Below are 22,290 nucleotides of genomic sequence, written 5' to 3'. Positions count from 1 at the left end.
TATCGTCGTTTCGGTTAAAATCACTAATTACGAAAGTCACGTGACAAAAATGTCAACGTTGACTTCTCGTTTAAAATGAGGAACGAACAGTCTCCTGGCTGAAAGATCTCCGTTTGTGACTTAAGTGCAGCTGTTTCACAGTAAGGACGCAACGGAAAAGGACACAAAATGTGTTATTATGACACGCAGAATGCCCTTTAAATGTTGTGCCTTTTGTAAGCCTGTGAGATCAGGTTGAGTTACTAGTTATGTAGCACTCAAACACACACCATTAGAAGAAAAAAAGCAAATATATATATATACTCTACCAACACTGTGCTGGATTTTACAGTCGAATGACTTACTTAGGCTATTGTATTGGGAATAGCTCTCTCTGCGTCCCCCCCACCACACGGGCCCCAGTGCAACCACACTGCCTGCACAGTCTACATTTACGCCCCTGGTACAATGTTATTCATTGTACAAAATAAAACCCCAGTTGTAATAAATGTATGCTGGAGCGAGAGTATGGGGTGCTTTATCAGTAAAAAAATAAGTAAATCTATTCATATACATTATTCATGTTATGTTTATGTGCTAACAAGTCAAATCCTGATTCTTTTTTTCCAATCCAAAAGACAAAACACATAACAAATGTCCTCTAGCCAAAATCAAGGCTGAAAGTGGAACCTTAACACACACACAGACACACACACACAAACTGGAATGTGACACAAAGTGTGACACCCTTCCCCCCCCCCAGTTAAGTAAGGGACTGTTCATACAAAACCATCAATCCCCCCCCCCCACCGAGTTAAACCCCATCTGTTCCTCTGGTAGAAACAGAGAGAGGGAGAGATGGAGGAGGAGATGGAGGAGGAGATGGAGGGCACGGGTAGAGGAGTATAGGGCCAGCCGATGATTGTGGGTGAGGGGAGAAACAGAGGCAAGAGAGGAGGAGGAGGAACCCAAATGCTCGACCACTTGAAAAAATTCCTTGTTTGGTGCTCCTGAATGTACAAGTGGTCTCATGAGCAGGTGTGTCTATGTGGCTCAGAAGAGAATAAAAGGCTCATCAGATGAAGGCAATTCTGTTGAAAGGTGGAAACAGCACGGTATTTTGTGTTCATAAAGATGGGACTTGAGATTAAGACGGCAAAAACAAGTCAAGTAAACAAAACGGGGTAGAAAACAGCACGTACGCTTCCTGTCACTTTCCCATTCTCGGAATAGAGACAGCGGCCGGGCCGTCCCTTCTGTGTGGCCATGCGTGGGACAGCCTCGTCCCTCCCCTCTTTGGCCTGCAGCTGCCACTCAGACTGACACCGCCAGAAAGCCCCTTTTGTTTTATTTCTAAAACCCCTCCTCAGCCAAAGGTCAAGGTTCAGTGTGCGGCGGGTGGGAGAGATTCCTCCACCACATATATGGAAGCAAATTAGTGGGCCGACTGCGTTTATTGGGCGGGTTGCTTGTGGTATGACAAACATGTCCTCTTTCACACCCACACTATTTGTTTATCAGGTATTTAGTCAATATGTAAATGCTGCATTATGCATGAGGCTACAGAATGCTTAATTACACTCGCATGATTTGGATTTCTCATTCAAATTAGTCTGTTTGATACATGGACTATTCTCAAGAGAAGACACGTAATTACTGTACTATTTCAATTTAGCAGAGTGACTCCTGCTTACATGTGTAACCAAGGAGTGATATAAAGTCAAAGAAAGTTGTTCTGATGTCTAAAAAAAAAAACCTGCTTTTTATTGCAGACTTCTTCACAATGTAATGATGGCATGAAAGCTCAGGTTTGTGAATCCCAAATCCTACCTCTCCTCAACATTAAAGGTCCTCAGTGAGGAGCACTTTGCTAGAAACTATTTGATGATAAAAAGCTTTTGAAACATTGATTTGAATGTGAAATTGAGCGGCAGTTGTGAAGGCATCAGTGAGTATTCTTCTCTTTTAATCCAAACTTCTTTATCTGAGGGCAAGGAGAGACGCAGAGAGGGAGGAGGGGAGGAGGGAGAGACACATGTGGGGGGGGAACATCTGTGAGTGTGTGTATGTGATTCTTGTGAGAGCGCACACGTGTATGCATTTGTGCAATCGTGGGCGTATGTTTGTGAGTGTGTATTCCCAAGTGTAGTTTTTCTGAGCGAGGTGAGAGACTGCTTGGTTTTTGAACCTCTGTAAACAAGCCAGAGCCTTGTTAACGATGCCACTCAGAGTTAATGCGCAACACAACTTTCAACTCAAAATCCGCTTTTCAGGAAAGTCTGAATTCCTCGCTTATTACTGCAGAATAAATGCTGATCCGCACTCTGCCTCTGTGAGGCTGTGGAATCCTTGGCAACAAATTCCATTTCAAACATAGAGAAACATAGCACATAGCGTGTGTATACCAAGGTAAAGGTATTTCCATAGCCTGTCATTTCAAGATAAACACACACACACGTCAGAATTCCACAGTAGACCTCTGACAACAGGGACACATACAGAATGCAGAGAGAATCCTCCCCGTTGTTATTACGCTCTCAAACTACATTTGACTTAGTCACAAACACAGAAATGCAACAATGCAAAGAAAGCCATTAAGTTACCTGCCAATAAAACCACAAAGACCACTATACTTTGATTGGATTCATAAGCATTGGTCCAAAAATCACATATTTATCATTCTAAAATGAACACAATACACATAGTTTTGTTCCAGATCAATGCAAAATGTCAAATACATTTGTGGGGTAATGCAAAAGATGCCTATAAGCATGTGAAAAACTCAATATTTTGAAATAAATAGACAATTGTGGGTTACCACAGCAGTCCTGAGGGTTAGTTGAGCCACTTCTATGTGTTGAGGTTGCCCTCTGCTGGCCCCTTCTCCTGCAGCTTCACCCTTCTTCGTACTTGGAAGTATGAGAATGTAAAGACCAAAAATAATTGTCATTTGCCTCCAATTTTTAAGATATTGTCTTTCTTTGTATTGTATTTGTTAGAGATAACGTTTTAGACTTTTTTTTGTTAGTTAGGAAATTTAAAGATCAGCTTATTCATCATCGGGAGTACTACTCAGCTGGTGAAAATAGTTCACAAAAAGATGCTTTCGAGTTGCATAAATGGAAGTAAAGGATCCAGTGTTTTTAGAACATATATGGTGCAAAAAGTTAGGATATCTCAGCCTCTGCTGTTTCAATTCTGACCACTCTTATTTAGATTTGTCTCACGCATTACTAACACATGACAGGAGTACCCCTTTAATTGATAAACTGTTGGTCAAACACCCGGACATTTTGCAAATGTTTTGCAAAATATGTGGTGTTGCCTTATAATGCTTCTCAAATTGTGCTGGGCCCCTTTGATGACAAGACACCGGAAAGACAAATGGGTTTGAATTTCAGCTGGTGGGTCGTAATGGGTGAAGGATGAGGAAGAGCGTGGTCGGGGAATGGCTACTGAATGCTCTTGAAGGAATGGAATTGTGTATTCCTTTTCCTGATGAGGTTACCACTTCACTCACTCTGCTTCTACAAAGGGCAGACGGGGGCAGGGAGGAGTTCCACAGTGCTGTGTGAGTATTATGACATGTACAACGAACAATTTCTCAAACTCAAGCGTACAATAAACTGAAACTATTAAACATCCGTCCCACAATGTGTGACAGAGGAAAATGCCATCGTTTCCATCACGGGGGAAATCCTGGTAATGTTCTCTTCACACGAACATATTGAAAGCGACATCATCCTCACTGTCAAGTCAACCCTAGAGATCGCTGACGGGACAACAAGAGTATCCTTTCAAAGCCGGGAGCTCGCAGACGAGATTCCTCAGGACACATTCAACATGCAACACGCTACTGTATCGACATGCGGCAGTTTGTTAAACTAATCCCATGGCACACACAAAGACACATTTGTAGGACGCTGGAATGATACCAGAAATGATTGATTCCTATGTTTTACACTCTGCTCTGAGACAGAAATAGAGCGAGAGTTTGGGAGATTAGTTTTTCTTTATAAATGAATGTGCTGCAGGCACCATTCGCGTCCCATTCTCCCGTTATTGAAGTGCCTCCCGTGTGGATTCCTGTGCCATGACACAGGTTTTTTGTATCTCTCTGAGGCAGCAGCAGCTCAGGCTCCATCAGCATGACTGATCTCATTTATCTCAGTCGCATCCAAAGAGGCCCGTGGTGTAGGGATGGGAGCTTCAATAGCAGCACCGCGAGTGCAAAAAGCACAGATCATTGAGCTGGGCACTATACGGCAGCCGGGGACTCACATGTGTGAAAAACAGTATGTATTCAGGATTTCTCAATATGGGGAACTCCAGGGTAGCAGGAGGTGTATGGTGCTTCATATTGGGATAAACAAAACCTCCACTGCACTGCATCATCTTAAACGGACTGGATTCAATATTAGTTTATCAATATTTCCTGCTGGGACGTCAACCAAAGAGCAATATACTGTAGCAACAAACATATGGCATATTATAGTCAAACAAATGCGACTTCACACTGAATTACGGGATGCTTATTAGTTCTCTCGGAGGGATAATTTGCCTGCAAATAGTGTAATAACAAAATTAAATCTTTACATTTTTAAGTGGACTTGAACCAAGAAGCCAGACATGATACCCAGTGATATTTAGTTACTTAAATTATAGATGAAAATTACAAGGAATATTATCTGAAGATGACAAGCACACATCCACAGAAAAAAAGATGCACAAAGATATTTATTTGTACGCTGCTGATGCCTTTCACAGAAAGCTCATTCTGTTCATGCGAGAGCAGATTCATCATCTCATGACATCCGTCTCTGTAGCCCCAATTACCGTGACATTTTGTTCCTGTGCTTGTAATTGATTTCTACTTCAATTTATTAATATAGCGCCTATGGAGCGCCTGGAGCACAACGCTAGTTATCTGGAGTCCACCAGGAGCTTAATAAGAGTTAATAAGAGTGTTCAAGTAACATATTGATTACAGAATCGATGTCTGTTTCTTTGCACCGTGCTCAAATGATTTCTGTAAAATGGAACAGCATCAAGTAAGTGAGTGGCTCTTTCAATCATTTTTGCTTCAATCTTAATTTCAATAGGGTCTGTTTTGATTGATAAATGTAAATCTAAAATGTAAAGCGTGTAAATCTTTAACCTTTCATAGCAAGAAGGAATTCCAAAGAAACGGATCACTATGTTCCACCACCTCCAGGTTTTTATTGATAAAGCTTATATTGTTTTCTTCCAGGTCAGACCGTAAGCTTGTTGCACTGCTAGGGATGAATCAGAGCATTAAGGGATTTTTTTTTAAATCATGGTGCAAATTTGTGATTTGTGACATTGAGCTCTATAAATAAATTTGACTTGACGTGATATTCTTTCCTGCTTGCAGGCAGCTATAGATTGGAGTTTCTGCAGTTGATTTAGAGGGAAGTGATAGATTCGTACATTCAGTGCAGATGTGCTGAGATCAGACAGACCTCATTAAAAGTAAGCAAACAGACATATTCTGTTGTTTTTGTCTTTAAGATCTTAAATTATGGATAAATATATATATTTTTTAAAGTAGAGGATGTCTACACGCATGTGACAACATGTATACATACCACCACAGGTGAATCAGTTGTCCATATCAGCGCACATCAGTGGGGTTTAATGAATCTCTGCTTCAGCAAACTCAGCGGGTTAGTTTGAGTGCAGTGGGATGAACGTTGCAGATGTCAAACCAGTGCCGATCCACCTCCTTGTGCGGCAGCAGGCCATTTCGTGGCAGAAAGGGCCGGCGCCAGCGATCGCGGCTTCCCAACACCTGCCAGAAGCGCGCGCCCTTGAGGAGGAAGACGGCATTGTGGGTGTAGGAGAAGTATGATGCATCGATGTTGCCATCTGGATGGTCTCCGCTCACCACTGGAGGGAAAACATCTCTGATGTTTTCGGGGAAGCCTCTTGCCAAGCTGTTGGCTTCCACGTCAAATGCATACACCTGTTTGAACAGATGATTGGTTTCTCTCTTATATAGAAATCAAGTCAATTACAACACGCAAACAAATCACAGAGGAAGTGTAGCAGGTTTGTTTGCATGAATATGTTCCATCACAATGCTGAGGAACAATGAATTAGCTCGGGCTTTGGTCTCGCCAAGACATTTGCTTATGTATACATATTTAATACTCAGTGTATTATGCTTGTACCTCGTTGCCTTTTTGTTCCCGCCTGCACAGAGCAGGCTATACATGGCAGCTTAATAATATGCCAGCAACCAACAAGTAGTCCTGTGCTCTAATAATAGGCTCCAGGCCTTCAGAATGTCAATTAGTTTTTGGTAATTTGACTAACACAACTTTATGGATTATTAATTATTATTATTATGATTTGACAGAGGCTACCCTTTACAACACAGGGCCACAAAATTATTAGCGGTAAGATAAAAATGAAGGGTATAACGATGCATTCATTTGGATCAATATATCGATTCTGCAATCAACAATCAAATATCATCGATGCAAAGTGAAACCATTGATATGTGTCATCACATCCATGTGTTTTCCACACACCTCCCCCGTTATCGTGTACTAAAGAGATGAAGATGAGGATTCAATTCTTACAAGAGTGTTTTTGAAGAAGTAGATGCGAGAGTCCCTCCTGTCATAGAAGGCCGTGTCAATGGGACCGAAGACCCCTGGGAAACCCTCAGAGATTAACCTGGGATAGTGGTGACCTTCAGGGTCCTGTCTGAACGCCTGGTCGTTCTCATTGTCATACCTCCAGAACTGAGTACCTGTACACCAAAAAACACCATTCACCAAATACTTTACACTAATATCTTTGGGGATATGCTATGAAAATGGTTACCTTCGTGGTTCATACAGTATTTACATTTGTAGGCTAGTGCTGCTTTTTTTGGGGCCTACCTTTAAAGAAGTAAACAGCATCTATTTTTCGGGACCACACATGCACGTACGCATCCACTCCGTCCATGGGAATTCCACGCCAGCCAGCCTGCAGGGCAACTGGATCTCCGAAGCGCGTTCGGTTATTTCTGTTCTCATACAGCCAGTACCAGCCGTCTCTTATGAAGTAGGTGTTAAAGCGGATGACCACCTCCCCGTAGGGCGTCTTCTCCTTTCTGATCCAGTCAAATGCCGTGTTGAATCGACCCTTACAGCCCCCTGAGTTCAAACACAAGCACATTGAAGACACCGTATTCCTTTGTGTCAATCTATTAAGTATGTAAATAAAACTGAATCTATTTCTGTCCTGCTCTGTGTGTAGGTATCCACTAGATGGTGCTGTAACCGTGTACCGTAGAGGTGCTGTATGGCCTTCCTGTCCATCCAGTCCATCTCAAAGCCTGACTCCTGGGGCAGGTAGCTGGGCTGCATTATAGAGCCAGCTCTGTAGATGTGGGGGAGACCCAGAACGTGGCCGATCTCATGAACTGCTACCTAACAAATAGGAAATTAAAAAAATGTGTTATTATTCTTTTCCATTATACATCAGATGATTCCCTTTATCGTGCTTACTTTGAGTAGACTGATCCCGCTGCCAGCATTGGGAGCGGTGAAATGTTCATCGTCATCAAAGTGTATATCACCCAGGAACCAGGCGTGGGCAAATTCTTGACCAGTGCCATCAAACCTCTGGTTGCAACCCAGATGCCTTCCTGTGTGAAATATAGTGGCATGAGTTGAAAAAAACAACAAAAGCAAACAAGAATGCGCTGGTTTCTGTGTGAACTTAAATAAAAAATGATCAGTAGATAGTTGTTACTTCACATGTGCAGGTCTAGTGAAACAATGAAAATATGTAATGATTATCATATGTGTTGGGTCAGACCTACCTGTGCCAAAGCCCAGCCTGATATCAATGTCCTCCAGTGGAGAACGTGCATTCTCCACAAACTCCAGGGGAGACACCTCGCTCCACATCCTGAAGGCCAGTCTGAAGATGTACCTCTGGTCTTCAACTGACAGCTGACTGCTGTATCCTTCCCCTATCAGCCTCCATTTCAGCACCCTCTTGGAAAAGGCCATGTAACCGCTTTCACTCAAGTCTCTCCTGTGCCTGCTTTTGGACACGAGAGCGGCGAGGTGATGTTTCCTGCGTCGCACTGCTTTGCTCTGACGGGCGTTCGCGCCGGTATTCGCCATTCGACCGTCCATGTTGATATTGTGTGAGCCGTTTAGAGAAGTGCTATTTAAAATGCCATCGTATAAGTTAAAGTCGTCTGTGTAATTCATGCCGGTGTCATTGGAAAAGCCTGTGAGAACACTTCCTGTGTCATTAACATTGAATATGTCATCTTCAAAGGGGTTAGCGGTACCAAAAGAAGCAGTGTCGCCGGTTATATTACTTAATGTGTTGTTGCCGTCAGTCGCGTTCAGAGTGTCACCTGCACTGCTTTCGGCATCTAAGGCGCTGCTGTTCTCAGGTGCTACGGGGGCGTCCAGGTCGATCTCCTTGTCAGGGACTCCACACCTCGGTGTGTTCATTGCCACCTTGGTGGCCTCATCAAACACACCTGTGGCAGGCAGACCCGACACCCTCTGAAACTCTTTAAGAGCTGAAACAAACACTTGGCTCTCGGTTAGACCGTCATGGTCACCATCCTGTGGAGCATCCCTTGAGTGATGCGAGGTTCCTTCCTGGATCACGTCTTGAAGGTCACCCAAAAAGTCATTGTGAAAAGAGGCGTCGGAATCTTCAAACTGGACCTCCTCCCAGTTCACTGGCGTAATGAATCCATATCTAGAGAGAAATAGCTGGAACAAGACATGGGTTATATGATTACAACAGTCGATCTTAAAATGTCTAATCTAAAAGATGCTGAAGTTTGACAAAGGAGAGAGCATTTGGAAAAAAGTGAAGTCGTTTACCTCTGCTGTGTATTTGTTTGTTATAACCTTAGCTTGGTGAGAATTAAGGGTCTGCACATCAGAATGATCCCGGTTGTGGAAAAGTTTCTCTGCATCAACTGAGCAAATGCTCGTCCAAAAAAGCAAAATCATCAGCTGGATAGAAGTCAGCATCGTGGCGTTGGTTTACTCAGGTATCTGTATACGAGTAAGTAAGAAGCCACAGGGCTTTATAGGCAGATGCTGAGTTTCTCCACACCCCTCTAAAGGTGCGACTCTTTGGAGGTATCCCACTTCCCTCAGCTTTGTGTGAAAAGTAAACCTGTCTTTACTGTCTCCAGTCACTGAATTGTATGGATGTGCGATACACGCTCCACTGGTTTTAAATGGACTGCTGTTGACCTGTGGAAAGAGGTTAAAGCCTTCACTTTCATGTGGACAATAGCAGTTTAGGACAGCCATGACTTCTGCCAACACCTGTTTTGAACTGGACACACACACACACACACACGCACACACACACACAATGAAAAACCACAAACCAAACCTTCCATCACCACATTGACAAGCCTTTATTTTCAAAAACAAAAGCTAGATAGACTTTCTTGAGCATGCCTAACATAAATATTACAATTACATTCACTTACATTCTTGAGGCTCTCATGACAGAAAAAGCCAGGTTTTTTTCTCAGTGCAATTTAGCTGATGTACATATAAATCTGGTAAAATGACAATTCATATAAATACCACAGAATATACAAAGAGAGAAGATAAAGTGGATGGATTTAGGAGCTGTGGCTGGTTACTGGAGAGCTTTGGCTATCGCTGCTGCCAGGTGCTCAGCTGTTGGCTTTTCTGCAGTACAGCTGACACACAGGCCCTCTGCCATCATAGCGTCTTGTGTCGTAGGCCCGATGGCTGCAAACTGGAAACAAAGAAGTTTAAGTGACTGTCAGAGGCACCGAATATCTGTTAGGAACTGCAGATTCATGTGTTGTTTTATGTGTGTGCTTATGAAGAGGCTTCACCTTTATTTGAGTCAGCTGTTCACCCGACAGCCTCTGTACCACCTCTAAGCAAAACTTCACTCCCGATGGACTGAAGAAAGCGACGCTGGCTGGAGCGCCCTGCAAATGCACAGACGAATGAAGAATTGCTACGTTTAGAAAAGCCTTCGCTCTAAAATGCAGAAGGAGTGGGGCTTCACCTGCTCTGTGAAATAGTTCTTTAGATTCTTCTCCAGGTCTGGATGTTCAGCTGTTTGATAGACAGTCAGTGTCTCCAGGGGCACTCCTGGAAACAAAGAAAGAGATCCCCGCAGTGATAAAGGTAGCACAATTATTATTTTATAATTAGTGTAGCCCCAGTGGGACTTTTATCACCTTGAGTCTAAATCTTGAGATCTTACCATTTCCCCTTAAAGCCGTGGGCAACACTTCTCTTTTGATCGAGCCACAGGGGAAGAAAAGTGGTGGAATATTTGTGTCCTCTCCTATGAAAATGAAGAGAATTAAGTATAAGGTCATATTAGTTAGCAGAACAATTGTAAAGGTCCCATTAAACTGAACGGTGAAGAATGTGGGAGTATGAAGTCATATCGTACGTTCGAGGATAAGACGTGACAGGACATCTGCTGTGCCCGTGTCCTCGCCCAAAGGGTTCAGACCCAGATTCCGTACTATGCAGGGGAAAAAACAACAACAACACGTCACTGAATAATTACACAAATTCAGCTCAACTGCTTCAATTACTAAATACACAAGTAACTGACAACAAAGAGATCAAGTGTCACTAAAGAAAGAAGGCAAAGCACACGTCAGGCAGGTGCTGCAGCTTGCAGCAAACTGTCACTTGTGTACAACCTATTTCCAAATGACTGAGGGCAGTAACATCACCTCACACACCTCTGTCAGCACCAGGTGCCTGCCACACTCTGCTAGAATTATCATTAACATAGCAAAGGTTCATAAAAAGTACGAGTATAATTTTCATACGTGACAATAACTCACCTAATGCAGCAGTTGCCTTCCCAACCACATAGATGGACTTGCTGTTCCACTTGTCTTTCACGGAGCTGCTCCATTCTGAAATAACAATTAAGGAAAAAGATGACATTTAATCAAGGAAGTGGTTTCAAATGTCAGTGAGCAGTCAAGAAACACAGTACACAGAACTCACATTTAACCAAACACATGCTTTCAGAGGATTAATCAATGAGGTACAGGGTGCAACAATTATATTCATTTAAAAACGTAATTCCTTTGTATATTCTCACCTTCCCTTCTTTCTTCTGCTTCTAAGCACATCTTCACAGCCTCCACTGCTCTCGGACTGGTAAATATAAGACCTCCATGCTTTTCTGGTTGGAAAAGCTGAAGAAAAAAAACAGGAAGACATCTTAAACAACAGACAAATGATACAAAAAGCAATACATATGCACATGAATGATGCAAATACTAATGTAATACTGTAATAATGGAATGTACCTTATCTGACAAGGTGTTTAATGACACAAACTTAAAAGACAGCACAGGAATCAGGGTTGCTTTATGTCCATGTGATGCCAGCTCCTGTGGAAACAAAACAAGAGCTTCCTGACAATAGTATCTGTGAAATGCAAAGCTGACAACTGCAGCAAATACATATCTGAACACAGTACTAACATGTGCTTTTACCTTAATGTAGGGATCAGGTCCAGACTCTCCATCTCTAGGCTCTTTGAGAAGCAGCACATGCATCTTGACAAGGCTTTAAGAAGCTGGATCAATCAAATAAACAAGGAATAAATCGACAGATCAAACCAGCGTGAAATATGAATGCTGCTGTCAAAGCAAGACACTCAAAACTGCAAAAGGACTGAGGACAGTGGGTGTGAAGGCACAGCAAGCTAAGCTACACCCTAAAACTGTCACATGCAACCTGCCGATAACGATACTGTTGAGTCACGATTATTGGGCTGCACACGAGGAGAAAATGAGAAGCAATAATGTCACACTTTCTCTTGGGGTGGGTGTATTACGTATGTTGCATTAGCTATAATGTGGCTGGTGTCTTCTTCTGTTATTGTTTACATTAGCAAGGCTTCCTAAATGACAGTTTAGCTTAGCTAGTAACCGTCCGCCATGCCTTGTGATAATAAGCGGTTAATCTATCTCACTTGTATAGTACAATGATGCGAATTACAACGGATACTGAAAAAAAGACAAGATATTACACGATATTCATGTACCTTGAGTTGTCGCTACCGCTGAGTACATAACAACTTTCAGCCATGGTGAAGGAGGGGAGACATTACATTAAATATTTGACTAACTTTTAAAAAGTCATGTAAATTCTGCAAAATTATTATTGATTCCAACGAATATAATATAATTATTAAACCATATTATGAAATTACCTGTTCATTACAGAACCATAGTAGTTTAGGCACATTTTAATTAACTCCTATCCCCTTTTTCTAAAATGGTTTAGTCCATTTTCGCACAGCGCAACAAGCCAACATTGCGGCTCCGAAGGTTGCTACGGCAAGTGGCAAATCGTGTACATATTGAGCCGTAATGGCGGCTTCAGAGTCACAGTTTCCGAACTCCCTGTGAACTGAACTTTACGAGTTGCCCCGCCCACTCAGTTGAAACGCGTATTGACTGTTTGCAAGCATGGCTTCTTCAGCTAAGAAAAGAGCAGTAGGTTTGGGCAAAAACCCCGAGGAAAGTGAAAACAGCTCCGATGAGAATCCGGAGGGGGATGGTGATTCCGGGGAGGAGGACAGCGAGGCATCCGAGGAGGAGATCAATGAGGTAAAAGAACAAACTATTACATGCATGGCCTTGCTAGTTAGCTAGCTAGATAGCCAACTCAGCTGTCGGCTAAAGGTAACAGGACGCTACATTAGCATTATATACTGCCAACCAGGACTGAAAAGACAAACTGGAATATCATATTTAAGTAGTAATGTTAACGTTACTTTAAATTAGTATGGGTAACATTTGAAATTATTTTACAGTGCGTGTCAAAAACCTACTAAAAATGACTCATTCATACAATAAGTACATCAAACAACTACCCTATTACTATAACAAAAGTACTTTAATAAATACTTTCTCCACATGCAGACAGGTTTCTGTTAACTTCTCCCTGCTTTGTTATTGTTTCGCGTTCAGGAGGTCATGGTTGACTTTGAAGCCCACGCCATCTCAAGCAACGACTTCGATGGCGTCAAGAGACTCTTACATCAGGTTTGAGACCATATTTATGATTTTTTATTTTTTTTTTTTAAATATAAATTATCATGGTTATGTGTTTGGTGTAAGCCTGGACTCACTTCTGGTGTGTTTGGATACAGCTCTTCCTGAAGGCTCATGTAAATACTTCAGAGATGACGGACCTCATCATTCAACAGAATCATCTTGGAAGTGTCATCAAGGTGAGTTTAACCTCATCTCGCATGTATTGGGGGACGTTTCAGCAGTTTCTGCTCTTACCATGTGTTCACGTGTCCCTTCTTTTGTTTGCTCTAGCAAGCTGAGGTGCCAGAAGACAGCGATGATGACGACCCCGATGAAGTATTTGGCTTCATCACTATGCTCAACCTGACGGAGAGAAAGGTAACACCACTGGCGCACACCAGTCTCACAGACTAGTTGGTTGTTGGGGGGGGGACTCTGATGTAGAAAATAAACTCATTTGATGTAATTTCACTGTTTGCAGGATGTGCAATGTGTGGAGGAGTTGAAGGAGCTGATCATGGATCAGTGTGAGAAGAACTCTACCAACAGTGTGACGGAACAGCTGGAGCAGTTCCTCAATGACGCCAGCAAGCCTGTAGGGCTGCTGCTGAGCGAGCGCTTCATCAACGTGCCCCCACAGATCGCCCTCCCACTGCACAAACAGCTCCAGTGAGTTCCACTCTGTCTTGTATGGATACTTGACCTGACGGCGCTTCGTAAAAAGGGGGGAATATAAAACTTTTAAGATGGGTTACCTACTTTCTACGAATGCATTTAACTTTGGAATAGCTGAAGGAGTATCTGTAGGGTGTTTGTGGTTTGGATAGAAGAATATAAATCATCGTTGTTCGGGGTCAAAACTAAATCAATATTGTGTGCAGGATAATAAACCGAATATCTGTCTGTCCTCCAGGGAAGAAATAGCTGAAGCTCAGAGGACGAATATGCCCAGTGGGAAGTGTCACTATTGTCTGATGATCAGCAAGACCTGCAAAGAGGCAAACAGGAGTATTCCAGCCAGAGGAGGAGCTCCCAAAGATGAACACTTGTTTGTCAATGCAGAGGAGGAATTCTTCTATGAGGTAGGGGTCAAGTAAATGCAAGAAGAGGCTGAGATGTTAACTTAATCTTTGATAAGGAACGCTTGCATTCAGTATTTTGGATAATAATACTTTGATATTTTATTGCTATTTAATGAGCCTCAGGCTGTTTTACCTTCCAATTATTTTTTTTAATGTGTTTCTACTTTCAAAGAAGAGAAAAGAGATGTAAAACATCTGTATTCATGCTTAAATATTAACAGAATTCACCAGTGTCTGTATTTTCCTTCCAGCAAGCCATCCTGAAGTTCAACTACTCGGTCCAGGAAGACGCAGACACCTGTCTGAGCGGCCGGTGGTCGTTCGACGATGCGCCCATGAAACCCTTCAGGACCGTGATGCTGATACCAGCAGACAGAATGCCTGCTATTATGACCAAACTCAAAGAATACCTAACTGTGTGAACCGAACCAATAAACTATGACAGCTGTGCAAACTGAAGACCTTCAGGCTCATGGGAATGGTTCAATATACTCTTTAAGAGACTGTAGAAGAAAATATTTTGGTACCATCAGCTACAGTAGTGCCAGTATTATAAACCTGACCTTTAGTACATGCTGTGCAGTGACGGCTCCTTTTTTTTTTTTTTTTTGAAAAGCAATTTTAGAGATGCAGTTTTTACAAATTCCTGGTTCACTTTAATATACCCTGCTCATACTGCAGAAACATACAATTGTATCTTGTGAATACAGCAAGGTCTTTTTAGGACTCGTTTATAACAAGATTATGAACCAAGACAATTTGATATGAGCTTGGAGTCCAGGCTCAGCAGATGCATACACCACATAACTTGGTAGCAAGCCAATTTTCACACATTTAATCTGGATTTTTTTGACAAATGGAACATATAGAATATAAATTTAATTTGTGAAAACTTGTGAATCGTGAATGGAGTTGCACCATTCTGAGGATTTTCTATGTAAACATCTCTGTAGATCTCTCACCATCTATGTTTAATAAATGCTTTATATATCTACATGTCTCGACAATCATTTCCTTGTTTTATCTGGCACGTTTCAGTCTCAAACCAGAACTTTACATACCACATTAACCGGAAGAGAAAGGTGTACCGCCAGCTTTGTGTAAGGAACGAGATAAAGTGTTTTCTCCAGCAGCTAGTGCATGCAGTGTGTTGGACCGTCTCTTTGAATCTGAATCCTCCTGGTTACGTGCACAAGAGGTGTGATGGAAGGTTTTTCTCCCTTTAAAGTACAGCAACATCCATCTGCAACCCCTCTGCTGCTCATTGAAATGTAAAGAGCCATTGAGACACTTTCATTCTCAGACAGACGGTGTTGAAGGGGAGAGCAGAGCCAATATTAAAAGGTACAAAACAATCAGGGAAAAGGCATTTCCTGACCCCAGGTATTTCTAACAGTTAATAAAAAGTGTGATTTTATATTTTGCATCATGCAGTCATCATACGAGTCACCCTTCATGTAACCATCATCAGTTTAAGCAATGTAATAACTTAATTTTAAAGCCCCTGGTTTGCATTGCCTTTAAACATTTCACAACATTTGATGAAAAGGTTACAGCTCATTTATGATTTTAGATCATTGAATCACACATCTGTCATAAGACTGCGACACCACTGCACAGCCACTGTCGGCATCGCCGCAGATTGCGGAGGCTTTCTGTTTCCCGTCTTCACATTTCCTGGATCTGTCTGGTTCCAACATGTCCTGCAGGATGTCTTTGCTTTCGCTAGGGGGCAGATTGTAGAAGAAGTACAGGGGCGCCATTTGAATGTACCTAAAGTGACAGAAACGACATTATATGGAAAAGATGAAAAACAAGTAAGAATATGGTTAGTACTTATTTTTTATATTTCAAAAAAAAATGGAGACTTAAAAGAGGATTTGAAAAGATTTAAATTAAAATGGCTCAATTTTTCAACAACAAAAACAATCAAAACATGTTTGTCACAGTGTGGCGCATAAAAACATAATCCATGAGAATTTAATTCTAATCTGTTCGAAAAGAAGAGAGGGATCGACCTACACTTGAGGGGAAATTTCAGAGACCGTTCTCATGCAGTTCTCTGACAGGGTGTACTCGTGGAAAACAACCCACTCGGGCAGCCCCAGCTTGTGTGACTGAGGCCCGTAGCTGGACAGGAGATGCACCTGAGCCACGTGCTTGTGTGTCAGAATGAAGTAGTTTCCCGATCCGTCCACGTCTCGTGCGATCTACGAATAGGAAACGACTCTGCAAACTTCAGAACAGTTGAATTACTGGTATCTTCCTTCATATTGACATTTAGTTTCCACATACCTGCATGAAGAAACCGGCCAGCAGAGCTCTTTTGATGTTGTGGGTGTTGGTCTTGGTTCCAAAGAAGGGCTCGGAGATGGGAAGCTCGATCCTGTTCAGGGTGTCCGTCAACTCTGATCTAATGGCCTCAGCTTTCTTCAGGGCGGAATGATCAAGGAAATAGTCCTGGCACCACTTTTCAGCGGTGAAGTCTTGGGGAAAAACGCATCAGTAATAGGGCAACAGTATGGAACTCATGAAACTCTTCAGACTGCACCTTGGCCCATGAAGTAAAACTAAAACTTAACAAAAATAACTTCCATCTCTTATTGTAGAACTTGAAGCAGATCAGCATGTTTGATCAAGTTGATGTACTTGCATGATTCTTGATCTTTTTGGGGTTGTACCCACATGGTTGAATGCACTCATTATAAGTTGCTTTGGATAAAAGCGTCGGCTAAAATAATGTGATGGAAAAAAACATATTTAAATGAGGTCCATAAATGTCTAATATGATTAAACTAAGTTTATCGTTATCTTCATTTTTAATCCCCAACAACAAACAAATGTGACTGGATTGAAATAATGGTGACAGATTGTAAATTATTAATTCAAGGGATAATATTTAATTAAACCCACTATGTCAAGTAAAGTTACCGTTAAATGAATATTGCAAAAACATCAAAATGTCCTATTTTACAGTACTGTTTTTTTATTTCCTCTCTTTTTTGGATTTGATTCCTCTGTTTTTGATTCCTTGTAAAATAAATGTAAAGCACCTTCAAAGTGCCTTGGTGTATGAATTGTCCTGCCTTGATAAGACAACACTAGGTTCTACTTTACAAATGTTTAACTTGTTTTGCTTTTTTACTACAGTGAGGAACAGAATGACAAACACTGCAGGTGTTGCGCTATATTGCAGAATGCTTGCAAATGCAGTACTTCAGTGAGAGTGGACTGATTCTGTTCATCGACTGCGTCTTACATTGTTCTCTCTGGCTTTGTTTGAAGGCATTGTAGATGTTGATGAGGGTGAAGTGATCTCCTTCAGGGTGCTGGAACTTCCTGTGACACTGGACTGCTTCGTGGGTCATACCAGCAGGCGGCTCCAGGAAGCAGCTTGACGCTAAAAGACAAGAAATACAACAAGGTCATAAGGATGTCTGGGAGAAACCGCAGCTTCGAAACATCTGCAAATGAGCTACTACAATGATGTCCATCTGGTGAATCTACAAACCAGTGACAAGGATCTTCACTCACTACGAACAAATCTTATTCTGAGTGGAAGTTGGAACACACGGTACCTGAAAGCATCGCTGCGATCGTCAACATCTCACTCACGCAGTCAAACTCGCAGGAGGCCAGCAGCGCTTTGGCCATCTGAGGGTCCAGAGGGATCTCAGACATTATGATGCCAATCTCAGACAAGTTGCCATCATCATCTAAAGCTGCGAGGTAATCAAGCTCCTCCAACGCCTGCATGAGACCCTCGGGATCTGCAACAAGGAACGAAAAGGCTCGAGTTTTATAAATCAAAGAGAGAATCATTTTTAGATTATCTTTTTGTTTCTTGTTCAGTGTATTGAGGGGGGCATCACTCGTACTTAAAGCTGCTATATGTGGAATTTGGGAGGCTCCCAATGAAAAGCTGGAAAAACACCAATTCATGCCTTCACAATAATTTGATGTTGCTTTAAAATCACATCAAATCACTACACTTGATATGTTAATGTCTATATCTTTAAGGGGCAAGTAACTTCCGCGACACATTCTGCAAGAGAACGGAGATATTACAGTATATTTGGCCCGTCCTTTCTCTCTTCATTGTACTCGTCTGGTGCTGCCCTAACGAGACATGTTGCGTAATCGTTAATGAGCTGGCCTCTTTTAGCCTGTTCTGTTCATGTTAGGGGTGGTTAGAGCTCAGACAATAGTTAGTAGCAGGGTCCTGTCAGCTCAGCTAAATCATGGTTGACTGGGCCCAAACAGCTACACAGAGCAAATTCATTTGTGCTTCCTCTAGCCAAAAAAAAAAAAAAAGAAAACCCTCCCGCATACACCTCTCTGGCTGTGTTTTAGGGTGGAAGAGAGATGTCCTCTGTGGGAACCAGTAACCTCAGAATAAAGATGCTTTTTCAATGATAACCACGTGCAATGTCCACTAGCAGACTGCGTCACCTGGTCTGTCGATGAAATCACACTGTCCAAGGCCGGCTATCTCCATCCTTTTTAGGAAGAGGACTGTTGGTGTAATGTTGGACTCCAAGATCTGTGGGGAGTTCTCTGCCGGAAGCTGGCCGTCTTCTTGATACAGGCAGAAACATTTACCTTGGAAATAAATTCAGTAAAGGAAAAATAGCCACTTAATAGTGGTTTTACATTAAGTTATTCGATTAAATCCAGCGTTATTTATTTATTTATTTTATTTATTTAAAAAGGGACCATGTACAGTTTAAACATAAATGTCTCCATTCGATGCACTGTACCAGATTGTAGCTTAAGCTAATTTGTATCTGCAGTCCCTTGGCAGGTCAAACAAGGACAAGACAACACAGAAAAAAGAAAAGACATAATACAGAGATATACCACAAAAAACTTACAAGACACCCAATACAACGCTACACACAAATAGCACATCAAAAATGAATGTGTGTTATTATAGTCAACATTCCAGGATGTTTTACCAGGTCTGAGTCTGACATTATTTAACAACTCAAATGGGTTCATATATTGTCCAGTTGCAGCAGACTGTCAGACATACCTGTTGGTCCAGACAGCCGCCTGCGTATGTCTGCCTGATATTGACTGATGGGTTGAAGAACCTCCGAGTTAGCTCTTATTCTTGGATTGTACACCTACAAAGATCCAACCACATGCCAATTAATAATCACTATATTACTCATTTAAATTAGACAACTTTTGTTGGAAAAAAACCAAACAAACAAACCATCTTCTTCTGGACTCCTGTGTCAATGACAAAGTTGATGGACTCTGTGGCCCACCACATATCCTCCCCCTGTGTGGTAGAGAGGAAAACCCTCCTGGACCTCTTGGAGCCGGGTTGCTCAGGCAGTAGCCCTCCCCGGCGGGGGCACAGCACCACAGGAACCATCTGGCCCAGCTCCGCTCCCAGCCTGGTGCCTTCTCTCTGGAGGATGCTGTGGGCACAATGGACCTCCTGCAGAAGAGAATACAAGAAAAGAAAAAAGTGCTCAACCAATCTCAGCTGTGGTCCGATCAAACCACTCTTAAAAAAAATTGCAACAATCTCTTACATCAGCTGAGGCAAAAACCACAACAACATCTCCCTCCTCTTTGGTTCGATGGATCTCCAGCACCAGTCTCAGCGCTGAGAAGAAGTAGTCTTTGTTGCCGCCGTTGCTGTGGACCGCCTCAGCGGGAGACGAGGCCTCCAGGCTGATGAGCGGGACGCTGTCGTAGTAGCTCATCAGCTTGTCGGTCGCGGGTGGGACGGCGAGGACCACCACTCTGAGCTCAGGCCTCTGCAGCAGGATGTCCTTGAGGAGACCCAGCAGTGTGTCCGTGCTGACTGTCCTCTCGTGGGCCTGGTCGATGATGATGACCCCGTAGTGCTCCAGAAAAGGGTCCGACATCATCTCCCTCAGCAGCATATGGTCGGTGCAGTACCTGAGCCATCAGAGGAGTTAATAGCTATTATAAAAGCAAAACTATGCGACCATAAGTAGCAACTTCAGGATATCTCTACGTTTCATCCACAATGTGATTGAGGAGCACCAGAAAGAAGAAGGAAAGATTATGAGCGTCAGATAGTTTGTGGCTAATAACGTGTCATTGTGCTGCTGGCTGTGAAATAGACAGACCTCAGAACAGTGTCGGAGGAGCAGCAGTTCTCCAGAGGGATGGTGTAGCCCACTTCATGGCCTATGTTGACGTCCATTTCATCAGCTACGCGCAGGGTCAGATCTACAGCTTGCTGTTTGTTGGTCTGCGTGCACACAACCATGCCGTGCTGGTACTGGGCGGAGAGACAGAACTCTGCACACCACTGAGGGATCTGAAAGAGAACACAAATGTTTCACACTTCATTGTTTGTCTTGACAGACTTGACAAACTCTGCACCAAACACATTTTTATTCCCATAGACCCAGGAGAGCATCCTTTCAGGGTTGCATCAACAGCTTTTATATTGCAAAACAAACAGTCACAGCAGATATCATATGGTATTATCGCTAATAATGCAAAATTGCTTTGGCAGCATGGGGCGGCTCCAGCGGATCAGGGCTTAGCAGCAGGAGGTCCCCTAACACCCCTGCTGGAGCCTTTGTGAAGCATGACCGTCAGGCTGGAGCTTGGACAGCCATGACAGTGACACAACAGCATCTGCTGAGCTGGGCAGCCTGTTCACACGAGCTCACATAATGCCACTCTATCCATACATGTCAAAGAGAGAGGAAAAATAAACCCACCGCCACAGGAATCAAAAGTATGTATAAAGTTGTTACTGTTCAGCAGATAAAGATGGCAATGCTGGGAAGTAAACAACTCAACCTTTAAACAAATTAAGAGGAGCAGACCTCTCATGCAAGTCATACAAATTGAGGCATGCTTTGGTGTTTAGGTCCAAAATGTCCCTGAGCAGTGAAAAAGATGGAGAAGTAAAAGGGAGATCCACTGTTACTCTATATCAGATTGCATTTGACTATATTGATGAGGGGAAATTAAAACATTTACTTTGCTTTAAAACAAATCCAAGTTCAACGTAAACTTTTCTTTCATTCTCTGTTAAAGAAAGACTCGTGCCATCTTCTTCACCCTTCCTTCTCCCCTAACACAACGTGCATACTACTGACCATATTGTCTTACCTGTGTACTCCTCCCAGTCTTCGCTGTCCCAGACACAATAACCAGTTGGTTCTTTACCAGAGCATCTTCAAACTCGCCCCTGACCTTCCACACTGACAGAGTCTTCCTCTCTTTCAGCAGTTTGTAGTAACGTGAGGAAAATGGCAATCCATCGAATTGATTTAACTCCAGATCATCTCCAAAGCCAAATGGATCCTCCGCAGGACATTCGATCTCACATTCAGGGCAAATCTCTGGCTCCGCTGAAATGTTTTCATCAGACATGACACATATATGTATATTTGTTGTACGACAGTTCATAAATGTGTTTCCTACCACTCCAGCTACGGCTCCATTTAGTGTAATATCGTAACGATTCAAAAGAATAATCCGTTTCCGTGAAACATTATCCTCTATTCGCATGTGATAAATGACCAGAGTCTTTCTCTCTCTACCCGGCTTCTTAATTTGCTGAAACTATATTTATTAAGCTGTGAAGAGTTTGAAGCTGTTCTGGTAGAGGCTGCCTGGCTCGCAGTGCGCACCCGGCGCGTAATTTCTCCTCAGCGTGGCTACCCACGTGTTTTGTTTTGCACAGGGCTTCACATCCACTCCTGAGCAATATGCCCGCTGTCATAATCTCCTGATTATCCCAAATCATCACGGGTAAAGTAGCGAGGACTGTGACGCTAATATCAAATCCAAAATATCCTTAAAAAATATATTCTCTTTCTATGTTTACAAGAATAACGCAGGTGTTTTATTTTGTTATATGCTTATCAATTAATGCGCAATATTATCTCTTCAACAGACAGTAGTTTGTCCTCCTTATATTTACTACATTCTTCATTCCTATAAATATGACAAGCCTTAAATATGAGATAGTATAGTATAGTACATTTGAAGATAATATGTCATAATTATAAGGAAAAAAAACACATGATAATGAATAAAACAACTTAGGTAGTGGATTATTCTGTTGTTGTTGAAATGGGCTTTTATAAAACCGTAAGTGTTGTTGTAATTGATTTTTTTTATTTATTAGAT

The 22,290-nt window shown here is 42.3% G+C and overlaps 4 protein-coding genes across 5 annotated transcripts; 1 reads left to right on the top strand and 3 right to left on the bottom strand.

The window, feature by feature from the left end:
* Positions 1–5,513: 5,513 nt before the first annotated feature.
* mmp21 (matrix metallopeptidase 21) lies at positions 5,514–9,220 on the bottom strand. The gene is made up of 7 exons (XM_031843902.1): positions 8,859–9,220; positions 7,823–8,744; positions 7,506–7,645; positions 7,286–7,427; positions 6,894–7,151; positions 6,588–6,760; positions 5,514–5,965 (listed from the first exon to the last, which is right to left on the bottom strand). The coding sequence occupies exons 1-7, from the start codon at positions 9,009–9,011 to the stop codon at positions 5,660–5,662; spliced, it is 2,094 nt and encodes a 697-aa protein (XP_031699762.1). The 5' UTR covers positions 9,012–9,220; the 3' UTR covers positions 5,514–5,659.
* A 166-nt stretch (positions 9,221–9,386) lies between these two features.
* On the bottom strand, positions 9,387–12,111 carry uros (uroporphyrinogen III synthase). The gene is made up of 10 exons (XM_031843905.1): positions 12,067–12,111; positions 11,513–11,595; positions 11,324–11,407; positions 11,113–11,209; positions 10,847–10,921; positions 10,441–10,515; positions 10,246–10,329; positions 10,045–10,130; positions 9,866–9,964; positions 9,387–9,762 (listed from the first exon to the last, which is right to left on the bottom strand). The coding sequence occupies exons 2-10, from the start codon at positions 11,573–11,575 to the stop codon at positions 9,640–9,642; spliced, it is 786 nt and encodes a 261-aa protein (XP_031699765.1). The 5' UTR covers positions 11,576–11,595; positions 12,067–12,111; the 3' UTR covers positions 9,387–9,639.
* A 299-nt stretch (positions 12,112–12,410) lies between these two features.
* bccip (BRCA2 and CDKN1A interacting protein) lies at positions 12,411–15,139 on the top strand. The gene is made up of 7 exons (XM_031843903.1): positions 12,411–12,634; positions 12,998–13,072; positions 13,180–13,260; positions 13,355–13,441; positions 13,545–13,732; positions 13,977–14,145; positions 14,397–15,139. The coding sequence occupies exons 1-7, from the start codon at positions 12,494–12,496 to the stop codon at positions 14,565–14,567; spliced, it is 912 nt and encodes a 303-aa protein (XP_031699763.1). The 5' UTR covers positions 12,411–12,493; the 3' UTR covers positions 14,568–15,139.
* Positions 15,015–21,746, bottom strand: dhx32a (DEAH (Asp-Glu-Ala-His) box polypeptide 32a). Of its 2 annotated transcripts, none has more exons than XM_031843900.1 (11): positions 21,265–21,746; positions 20,262–20,455; positions 19,695–20,067; positions 19,367–19,597; positions 19,181–19,274; positions 18,598–18,747; positions 17,724–17,915; positions 17,405–17,545; positions 16,441–16,631; positions 16,168–16,355; positions 15,015–15,918 (listed from the first exon to the last, which is right to left on the bottom strand). In XM_031843900.1, exons 1-11 carry the CDS (start codon positions 21,664–21,666, stop codon positions 15,720–15,722), a joined length of 2,355 nt encoding a protein of 784 aa, XP_031699760.1. In that variant the 5' UTR covers positions 21,667–21,746; the 3' UTR covers positions 15,015–15,719. The 2 variants fall into 2 exon arrangements, with proteins under 2 accessions (XP_031699760.1, XP_031699761.1); XM_031843901.1 differs by having other exon boundaries at positions 18,598–18,723.
* Positions 21,747–22,290: the final 544 nt, after the last annotated feature.

The sequence above is a fragment of the Anarrhichthys ocellatus genome, unplaced genomic scaffold (genome assembly GCF_004355925.1).
Source record: "Anarrhichthys ocellatus isolate YVR2014 unplaced genomic scaffold, GSC_Weel_1.0 scaffold4, whole genome shotgun sequence".
NCBI lineage: Eukaryota > Metazoa > Chordata > Actinopteri > Perciformes > Anarhichadidae > Anarrhichthys > Anarrhichthys ocellatus.
This window is presented reverse-complemented; position numbering and strand designations above follow the sequence as displayed.

Excerpts from the sequence above, each read along its gene's own strand:
- dhx32a (XM_031843900.1), bottom strand. The coding sequence starts at position 21,666 with ATGCGAATAGAGGATAATGTTTCACGGAAACGGATTATTCTTTTGAAT. Across the intron at positions 20,456-21,264 it reads AGACTGGGAGGAGTACACAG|ATCCCTCAGTGGTGTGCAGA; the intron begins GTAAGACAATAT and ends GTTCTCTTTCAG. Across the intron at positions 20,068-20,261 it reads TCCTCCGACACTGTTCTGAG|GTACTGCACCGACCATATGC; the intron begins GTCTGTCTATTT and ends CTGATGGCTCAG.
- mmp21 (XM_031843902.1), bottom strand. The coding sequence starts at position 9,011 with ATGCTGACTTCTATCCAGCTGATGATTTTGCTTTTTTGGACGAGCATT. Across the intron at positions 7,428-7,505 it reads GCGGGATCAGTCTACTCAAA|GTAGCAGTTCATGAGATCGG; the intron begins GTAAGCACGATA and ends CCTATTTGTTAG. Across the intron at positions 5,966-6,587 it reads ACTTCTTCAAAAACACTCTT|GTGTATGCATTTGACGTGGA; the intron begins GTAAGAATTGAA and ends CTGTTCAAACAG.
- uros (XM_031843905.1), bottom strand. The coding sequence starts at position 11,575 with ATGCATGTGCTGCTTCTCAAAGAGCCTAGAGATGGAGAGTCTGGACCT. Across the intron at positions 11,210-11,323 it reads TAAACACCTTGTCAGATAAG|CTTTTCCAACCAGAAAAGCA; the intron begins GTACATTCCATT and ends TTTTTTCTTCAG. Across the intron at positions 9,763-9,865 it reads AACAGCTGACTCAAATAAAG|TTTGCAGCCATCGGGCCTAC; the intron begins GTGAAGCCTCTT and ends CTTTGTTTCCAG.
- bccip (XM_031843903.1), top strand. The coding sequence starts at position 12,494 with ATGGCTTCTTCAGCTAAGAAAAGAGCAGTAGGTTTGGGCAAAAACCCC. Across the intron at positions 13,261-13,354 it reads ATCTTGGAAGTGTCATCAAG|CAAGCTGAGGTGCCAGAAGA; the intron begins GTGAGTTTAACC and ends TGTTTGCTCTAG. Across the intron at positions 14,146-14,396 it reads AGGAGGAATTCTTCTATGAG|CAAGCCATCCTGAAGTTCAA; the intron begins GTAGGGGTCAAG and ends TTTTCCTTCCAG.